The 9,875-nt window shown below is 37.8% G+C and overlaps 1 protein-coding gene across 1 annotated transcript in view; it reads right to left on the bottom strand.

Annotated features, from left to right (window-relative positions):
- LOC118738240 (transient receptor potential protein-like) overlaps window positions 1–8,444 on the bottom strand; it is a 14,825-nt gene extending 6,381 nt beyond the window's left edge. The window contains exons 1-8 of the mRNA XM_036469166.1: window positions 8,212–8,444; window positions 7,015–7,255; window positions 6,691–6,833; window positions 1,928–2,129; window positions 1,374–1,550; window positions 1,028–1,262; window positions 805–957; window positions 573–718 (exon numbers count right to left, since the gene is read on the bottom strand). Of these exons, the coding sequence (XP_036325059.1) occupies window positions 573–718; window positions 805–957; window positions 1,028–1,262; window positions 1,374–1,550; window positions 1,928–2,129; window positions 6,691–6,833; window positions 7,015–7,255; window positions 8,212–8,357 (1,443 nt within the window). The 5' untranslated portion in view covers window positions 8,358–8,444. The remainder of the gene's footprint in view (window positions 1–572; window positions 719–804; window positions 958–1,027; window positions 1,263–1,373; window positions 1,551–1,927; window positions 2,130–6,690; window positions 6,834–7,014; window positions 7,256–8,211) is intronic.
- Window positions 8,445–9,875: the final 1,431 nt, after the last annotated feature.

Here is a 9,875-nt window from a genome sequence, read left to right as displayed (position 1 = left end):
TTCAAATAAAGAACCGATGAGATTTTGCAAATTTTATGCGTTTTTTTAAAAAAAAAAGTTATCAAGCTCTTAAAAAATCACCCGTTACAACAAGCAAGGAAAAAAACCCAAAAAAAATCACTATTTGTTTGTTATGAAAAATGGAAAAAGTAACAGAGCCAAACCGGTAGAAGTTGTAGCAGCTCTTTCGGAGATCATCACATCTCCTCATCAGACTTTTTTTCTAGACTTCAGCAGGGAAGCTCTTCCTTATTCAACCTACTACTATCCTGCTGATGGTAGCCGGTTGAAACTTGCACTTCATAAGACTAAAATTGAAATGAAAATTTTCTAGAAATTCTAAATAAAAAGTTGAAAATGTTGATATAATTTTTTGAATTTCTGTGAACTTTATATAGAGCGTGAAACTATAATATATATGATTAATATTAGAGAATGAACTATGTTTTCATTAATAATTAATACAATTTTTTTTTTTCATGGAAATAATTGTGAATACTATATTACTGACTTTCATTTATCGCCTAGTGTATACTTAGAAAATAAAATCAAAAAGCAAATATTTCACTAACGTGCACTATAATCCACGCCGTCGCTCTACACAATATCCACGTGACATAAAACATATTTGATATGAAGTCGACAATATTCCAAAGATCCATAATATACTCGAATAAGCCATCGGAATAAAGAGATTTCAGTTCACCGAAGATAAGACCTTAACCCAAAAAAAAAAAAAAATAAATAAAATAAAATTCAGATCTAATTACTCATTCAACATGGATGTAACTAGTGTTCGCTTACTGGCAATATAGGTGATAATACCCAACTCAATGGGACCCGGCAGCGAACCACGCTCATGCTTTCGCCAATCTTCCAGCATGGCTAACATCCAAGGGAATCCCAAAAGCTCGAAGGCAAGATCAACCACACGCAATGAAGCCGCGCCCAAAAGCACTACAAAAAAAGTACAAATTTCCAATTTCTGTTTAATATTCTGTTTAACATTTCTACTTATATAACTTACTCAAAAAGAACATATACGAGCAGGAGTGTGATATGAATTTCACAAATGGCTTTCTCATGAATTTGCCCGCATCAGAGTCTGGCGCTAGCAAATAGTTCATACTGTTAATGGGAAACATGCAGCCGAGCTTCACCACTTCTATGATCTGCTGTGAGGCTTGTTTGCGCCTAAAACCGGGCAGTCCCTCATACCAAATGGCCGCCAGCAGTTGTTGCACATTCGGATGCGCCACAAACTGAATAAAGAGCAATGAGGAAAACGTTGTAGGCAGTAACAGAAGAGAAGAAGATGCGAAAATTTAATTTATATGCCTAATTCAGTATGCATTGCCTTAGTGTGCACTTACCGCTTTCTGCTTGTAGCGTATGGCCAATTTGAGACGCTCCAAAGTTTGCCGCTGTCCCGGCATCCAAATATCAGTTGTGGGCTCGTGATTGAAGTTCAGCATTACCTCCAGTTCGGTTGAAGTGCGCGCGTGATCCAATAGAGATGAGACAAATTCTTGCACACCCACACGCATTTCCTATGCGTTGGAAAGCAGCAAATAACGTAAAGCAAGTAAAGACAAAAAATTCTTTGTTTATACATCCAAAGAGTATGTATATGTGTGCATGTACCACTATCAGCATATTATACCGTGCGTGTCAGAGTATGCAGTCGTCTAAAAAAATGCCTAAACAAATCACTAAATGGTCACAATAAAGCTCTTTCGTCAACCTAAATGCGCATTAGTGGTAATCTTATTGTGGCGTTGCTGTTGTTTTTTAGCACTTCACTTTGCAGTTTTACTTTGGTTTTGATTTGCCTTTCTCCTATTTCTGTTGCCCTTATTCTATTTAGTATCTATGTATGTAGTAATATATTTGCTTTCCGCCCTTGCGAGTTCATTCCATATCTTACCGTATATTCCGCTCTAAATTCAGATTCCATCGCTTGTAGGCGCTTTAATTCCCACGAGAGTTCAAAGGCCGTCAAGACGGGATCGCGCGAGCTAAGCGCTATTAAGGAGCTGGCGGAAAGTGCACGGTAAGCGTTGATACGCGATTGTGAATGTCGCAGTGAATCGGTTTCTTGTGAGCTGACACATTCATCGCAACCGCATCTGTGAAGAGGAAAAGAAAAACAAAGCGTAGAGTTGGTTATGATTTTATTACATTTCCAAATTTGTTAAGGTGAAAAACAAAATAGGATGAGGACTATAGCCCTCTTCTTCCTTTTTTGCACACTGGTCAAATGTGGTGTACTACTGTCCGGTTAAAATTTAATGTGCATTTTTTAATATAGGTCCTCGAAAACAAGAACTATGTTTGAAGTCCTTTTATACATAAAATGATATATAAGTATATATAAGATATATAAGTTTTAATCAAAACGTATGAATTTTATACCGCTGTCAAAATTATGATGTACGTTGCATATTTTGTACGAATAATTGTCACATTTTTCCTAATTGGACTGCTCAAATATTGTAAAAAGCAAAATCAGAGAGCAAACATTTTTAATTGATGTAAACATCGCATGCAGGATTTTATATTCACTAGTAGAGGGTCTGTTTTACTAGGGTTTACGCCGAGTCCACTTTAAGACCATTTCATTTCGAAGTTAAAGTATGTTTGGATCAGGTTATAAGGTTATACTGAAATCTAACCTTCATCAAAAGTGTCACGAGATCTGTTTCAGCGGGTTTTTAACGACCACAATTCAGAAGAGATATGAGAAAGTACCATCGTGTGAGTTTTTTGTTAACGCACAATACTGTCAATAACGCAGTAAAATACTGTCAAACTACATTTCAATAAACTTCAAAGCTAGTCCTTATTCTCAGACATTCTGGTTTGTCAGAAAATTGCAGGCCTAGGGGTCAGATCGCTGTAACTTGATCTGAGATATACACATAGCAGCACACCCGGTTCAATGTTGGAGGATAGAAAAGATGCAAGGATTTATGAACCTAGCACAAAATCTGCTTTTTCGATGGGTAGATGGTCTACAGTCTTTCATACCGAGCTCTCGGTAATCTCGACTGCTTCAGAATGGTTTGAAAGGCGCGTTTATATGTATATACGTATATATATTTTCAGAGAGGCTGGTGTCCATGAAGTTTATCAACTCTTAACAGCGAGGTACATGGATCACTGAGGTATCTAACGAGACGAGGCCACCGTGGAACTAACGAGCGAAGATTATTCGTTTGTTTTTGTGGGACCGGACTCAGATGATCTTATTCGTGGCTTACAATTACCGAGAAGATAAACACAAAACTCAGTAAGCACTGGGGTGCGGTAAAAGACCTCATACATATGAACATCTTTTGAATGCAGCCAACATCAAATTGCTCACCCAGACAAAATCTTATCTTTGCCTTAAAGACGAAGAGTTATTATCCGGCGCTGGTTGGACTAACACAGCAAAGTTCATCTACAGTCGAACCAATTATTATTAGAATACTACGGTACCGCCAGAATTGGCCTACCAGAGGTAAATCTTTATTCGAGGGATACAAAACATTTTCTATATCATATTGTTCCCATTCCTGTTACAACTAATTTATTTACTAGATAGTCTCGAGCTAATCTAGGTAACTGACCTCTTTCTACGGCAGGGCGTTCGCCTCCATATAGTACGAGGGTAATTTGAAAGGTCAGTGAAGTTTTTTAATTTCGCGCGGAGTAAGTTTAAATGATTTTTTTTGGAACTAAGCCCATTGTACTGGTTTAAATGAATGCTGCTCCCGCCAACTGTCATCGTTAGTAGACATTGACAGCCAAAGTGAAGATCTCGTGCTGACTAGCAATATCTTCTGCGTAAGAAAACCTTTACCGAAACCAAGGAGGGACTTTATGAATACTATGGGGATTCCGCAACATCAATTTCGATGGTTTAATGAGTTTCGTTCTGGCCGTACCAGCACAAGTGACTCTGAACGTTAAGGTCGCCCAAAAAGGTCGTCGCGCCAGAAATCGACGATAAAATCTATGCACAATCGGAGAATTTTAGTGTGTAGCGCTGCCTAAAGGGTGCCGCGTTTACTCACACATGACCATTAACTCAACCGTATGGCCACTTCAAAGGAATGTCTGGCGGAGTTCAGCCGCAATCCGAACGAGTCTTTGCACCTTTTCGTGACGTGTGACGAAACATGGATGCACCACAATGCGCCAGAGAAAAAGCAAAAATGAAGAAGTGCACCAAAGAATGCCGAACTGGGTAGGTACGCCAATAAGGTCATGTCCACAGGATTTTGGGATGCACGCGATATTATTAGCAACGAGTATCTTAAAAAAAAAAGAGAAAACAATCACTGGTGAATATAATTCAGAGCTTTAGATTCAACAATGCACGGGTGCACGCTTGTGTAGTCAACGTAGAAAACATCCATCAATTAGGCTACGAACTACTACCCCATACACTAGATTCAGCCAGCGACTATTCTCTGTTTCCAAACAGAAAGCATGGATCGCATGAAGAGGTCATCACTGAAACAAACGTTTATTTTGAGGATCTTTGAAAACCCTTTTATTCGGAAAGAATTAAAAAATTGGAAACACACTGGAATATAGCTAAAAAAGTGTTTTTCTGAGAAATAAAATGTTTTTTTTGGTGAAAAATAAAGATACCTTCTATTCAAAAAGTCACTGACTTTTTAAATTGCCCTCGTATGTAAGTATTTATCCTTTCACTAAATTAATTTAGAACTCCAAGTTCTTGATTTTGACGGCGATTTCTAAGACTGTCGTACCAAAACTTTCAGCGGACCTTCTCCCAAGCTGGCCTAACCTTTCGAGGGTTAGGCATTACAAGATTAATTTAAAAAGCGTTTTTTGCAGTTGCAGAGTCGAAAAAGTCGGTGGCATTCCTAAAGCATTCAAGTCTTCATTTTTGTAAGCTAATAGAATGAAAGTTTAGTTGTAGTTGATTAGCAACCGGAGTTTATTATAAACATAACTAGCTCACTTTCCTTCTGGAGCGCCTTCTAAAAAATGTGGGTCAAAATTTTAAACGAACACATAATATTAGAAATAATTGTTGAGCTTTGCAACCAACTTAAAAACTAAATGATACAATTTGCTATCCTCCTCAAATTTCTACCAATTCTTCAACAAATCCAAAACACACACAGCATCAGTCCAAACATACTAATGATGCTCGTGCTACTGGTATATGCACGCCATCCCGGCAAGAAAATCTTTTAATAGTTTTGTAACTAAGTACTAGCAAATTTTATTTACATATTTTTGATTTCCTACAAATACCAACGTACCAGCACTTTTCTGGAGACGTATTAGTAATGTCATACCAGTTGCAGGGTAGTTTGCCTAAGCATCACCAGTTAAAGGAATAAATTTTTTAGTTTGCTTGGGCTACCACAAGAGTCTCAATGGCTAACTGGTTTATGCGCTGGCATGCCATTCGAAAGATCCGTTAATGCGGATTTAAGAAAGTAGCTGTTCAGTTGTGCTTTTATCTATAGCAGATCGATCGCAGGTATACCTGGTGAGCTCGTAAACATAAAGGTAACGCTGTCTCTATCCAGCCGCAAAACAATAGTTCTAAGCTGCTTATTTCCATTGAAGTGTGGGCAAGGTGTGTGTGAGGGTAAATGAATTTTTTGTGGTTTTAAAAATCCAACCATATTTTTCTAAGCCTACATACACTTACGTAGGAAACTCTGAACAGATCTCCTTCATACTACTGCCAATTCAGGCGGAGGAAAATAGATGTTTTAGTGAGAAAACTTTGTAAAGAAATCCATCACAGAATTTCGATTGGTTTCGGATGTGATAATTCGAATACAAACGTTGCTAATCGCATAATCGAAAGTGGTTGCAAGCCCTTCAAAACAGCTCATAACAGTAAATGAAATAGTCGGTTTCTACCACCTTATCTACCGTTTAGCAGCTTATGAACTGCTTTGTCATTTCCCTGCAGGGATATTTCATAGTCTATGCATACGACTGCTCACTTTCACTACTAGAAACTCGAAATTGGTTATATGTACATATGTGTGTAAGTACACACATATGTATATTGCGATATGAAATACTCAATGCTAATAAAACCCACTCCATCATAAAACTGTGGTAGGCCACATAAATTCAAATTATTTCAACATCATGTTATGCGGCATGCAACACCAAGCAGCTGACGATAATAACATCGACAACATTGCAAAAACAATGCAAACTTGTTAGAAAATCACGTAAACATGCGCATGCGGGCGTGGCGTGGCCTGTAGTGCTTGAGTGCAGGGACAGCACAAATAAGGAAACGTGCCGAAACCGAGAAATTTTGGCTATAAGAACTACCAGGCTCAACAATAGCAACAATAAGGTAGGTGACAAAACCTAACAGATACAATCAGTGGACATTTTGATACAGTTGTTGATTTGCAAGTGCATATGTATGAGCGTGGTACGTGTGTTTGTGAGCGTACCAAAGTGATTGTTTAAAAAAGTGTTACGTCCAAATAGGTCAATATTAGTGCAGAGCAAAATAGTCGCAAATTGTTACAACGCAACTACGAAATAACACAATAATTGGGGAGAGCTGTTGATTTACAGCGGATTGCAGGTACCAGAGTTGCAATGATAATGTACCCTACCCATTCATGCATATACGACATACGTACATACGTGCGTGCAAACATAAATAGGTACACTTACTTTACGTCATGCGGCATGGGCAACGTAGCACCACGATCCAATAGGATTTTGAGTATTTCGTAATTGTTGCGATGCGCTGCCAATATTAGTGGCGTGATATCCGGTGTAAATGTCGACTTAGAACGGTCAACAGCTTCCCAGCTCTGGAATGTGCCAAATTAAAAATCAAATTAGCATTATGTAAATACATACATACAAACACACAAAAAATGTGCTTTAGTTGATGCACGCGTATGCATCTATTTGAGTGTGCACATACATACGAACATACATATGTATGTATGCATGTATATAGGTGCCAAGCAAACTTCCGCACATACTTACATAGGGTTGCCCCTCTTTGTGATGCGTCTCTTCCCATTGCAGTAATTCTTCCACCGCTTCAACATACTCTTCCGATATGGCATGCAACAGCGCATCGCCCACTTCGATGCCACACTCCAGCAGCACAACGATTAAATCGAAATTTTCATTCTCAATGGCGGAAATGAGTGCAGACCGATTGAGCGGATCGACACAATTTAAATTAAATTTATCCGGTTGATCCTTGTTGTCTTCGATAATTCTGGAAAGACGAGAATTGCAGCAGCATATTAGTAGTATAAATTAAATAGTATAACCGCCCATGCGACAGTAAATTTTACACACGCAAAACATCAATATATACGCGAAACCATGGACCAAATACGTCAGGATTTTTTAAAGGACTTTGAAATTTTAATAATATGATTGGTTCAAAATATTATTGAAAAAATCAGTGCAATTTAGAAAAAAGTATGGGTATAAAATTAAACAGAAAATTCTGTGGAATTAAAATTTCATCCTTGAATATGCTTCAAAATTTTGCAATACTTTTTTTTGAAAAACTTACATACACTTGCGATCAACTAATTAAGTCAGCAACATTTCGATAAGTTTTGGCTATTTTTCTTCCTTTATATATTTAATGCTTATTATTTTTTCATAATCAAAATTTTCAAACTTGTATTCAGTTTTATAGCGCAATAATTTTTAATAATTTTTTTATCAGACCGTATTACGCATACAAATAAAATTGTCGAATATACTTTGTATGGAAAAATTATAAAAAATCAACGCGATTTTTTAATGGCTTAATTAGCTGATAGCAACTGTATGTGTTAAGGGCTAATATACACTCGACCTTATGCTTGAATTTCGTCCTTCTAGCTTAATTGGTTTCAAAAAATAAAATTAATTAAAAAAGCATTTTGAATACCTATTCGTCGTCGTGAACCACTTTTATTTTATTATTAATTCTTTGTCATTTGGTACCCATTATTCTACATTGCACTGAATTTTTAAAATATTTTTTTTTTTAAATCATACAATTAAAATTACAAAATCATTAAATAAAAAATCTTAACTTCAGAAATAAAAACTAAAAACGCATTTTTACTACATAGTTTCGTGAGTTAATTGATAGCTTCATGTGTTTTCAAATATTTTTGTTTTTGTCACACGGTGTTTATTAAATTTGATTATTTGAGATTGGTTGCTTACTTCTTCACACCCTGTATGTCACCACGTTCAGCAGCTAATATGAAATTCTTTTCAATCTCATTTAGCATATACTCCTCGCCCAATGAGATGTTATAGGTGGGCTCACCCTGTTCAGGGTCATCAGCGGCGGGCTTTTTTTGCGACATTTTACCGTGTGCATGCACTCAGTTCTTCAGGAAGTTCTTCGCGGTCGAAAATTGATACGGAATTTTAACTAAAATATTTTATGGACCCTACAATAAAAAGAATTCCATCAAATACTGATTTGCTACTTTCAATAAAGCTTTAATGAAATAAGGATAAAGTTAAGTATAACAAAATTAAATAGATTATACATTTTTGGTTTTTATTTCTGACAGTAAATTTTGATTTGGAGGAAAAACCTGGTCTAATTTAGTAATAATTTTTTACTTAGAATTACTATTTATAATGTATTCCAGCAACGGGTTGTGCACTTGGCGTGGGCTAGGAACTCGCCATGTAAACACATTTACCAATGACAGGAATAATGAAGCCTCGGATGACACCGCCTGCTTTTGATGACGGCCACAGAAAATGTTTAAAGGACAACGATGTAATTACCTGGTGGAGGATAAAGTCCGACATCACCGCCATCCAAGAAATGCGATGGACGGGGCAAAGCAAAATATGCGTGGGGCTTGCCACGTCTACGACCGCTGCCGCGTAAATGAGCACAAATTCGGTGTTGGATTTGTGTTGGGAGAGTGACTACGTTGGCGAGTACTGTTGTTCATCCCGGTGGAAGAAAAGGATCTGAAAATAATGTTAGCAATTTGAATGGTAAGGTGGGCAAAGAAGGTGGTGCCATTGTCTGAAAATTCAGCCTTCACCGACAATTTCTTATAACGTATTGAGGAGGGCCATTAATTGACTCGGATCACTATCTGTTGCAGCCAATTTATTCGCCACTCGACTCCCACTCCTGCTTCTGCGACTTTTCAGCAAACCGACATACGTGAACAGTGGAACCACATTTGCCGCTAATTACGTACGACCGCGAAGCACCGCCATTGAAGTAGTCGGATTCCAGCGAGCCCGAAAGAACAACTGGTACGATGCGGAATGTCACAAAGGTGCAGTGAAAAAACTGCTGCCTACAGGGCCACGATACGATCGGGCGCAACATGAGTTATGTAGGACTGATATAGGGCACTGAAGAGGGAAGCTGCACGTATTTGCCGATAAAAAATGTCAGAAAAGTCGATCAGAAAGGTCGACAATTAACGGAAGGTTTCAAGACCAGATTCCCAGAATGTACTTAAATTATGGAGGGAACACTTTTCCACCCTATTGAATGGTAGCAACACTGAGAGTAATGAAGAAGACGAACCCGAGTCCACAGTCGATGACGATGGTGGAGTCGATATCCCAACGCCTGTTCATAACGAGACTGTTCATGGCAATTAAGCGGCTGAAAAACAACCAAACTTCTGCAGCTGACAACCTCCCTGCAGACCTATTTAAGTATGGCGCCGAGGAGCTGCATGCATCAACTCTTATGCACAATATGGTCAGATGAACGCCTGCTTGTTTACAGTTTTAAGACTTTTTTTTGGCATAACTAGTTACAAAACAACTATTTATTGTTGCAATTTGTACACAATTGTTGTCCTCTTTCCTGAAAGGTAAATTCGGTTTCAGTG

The sequence above is a fragment of the Rhagoletis pomonella genome, unplaced genomic scaffold (genome assembly GCF_013731165.1).
Source record: "Rhagoletis pomonella isolate Grant_MI unplaced genomic scaffold, Rhpom_1.0 Rhpom_scaffold_00004, whole genome shotgun sequence".
NCBI lineage: Eukaryota > Metazoa > Arthropoda > Insecta > Diptera > Tephritidae > Rhagoletis > Rhagoletis pomonella.
The sequence above is the reverse complement of the archived record's forward strand: the minus strand, read 5'-3'. Positions and strand labels throughout refer to the sequence as shown.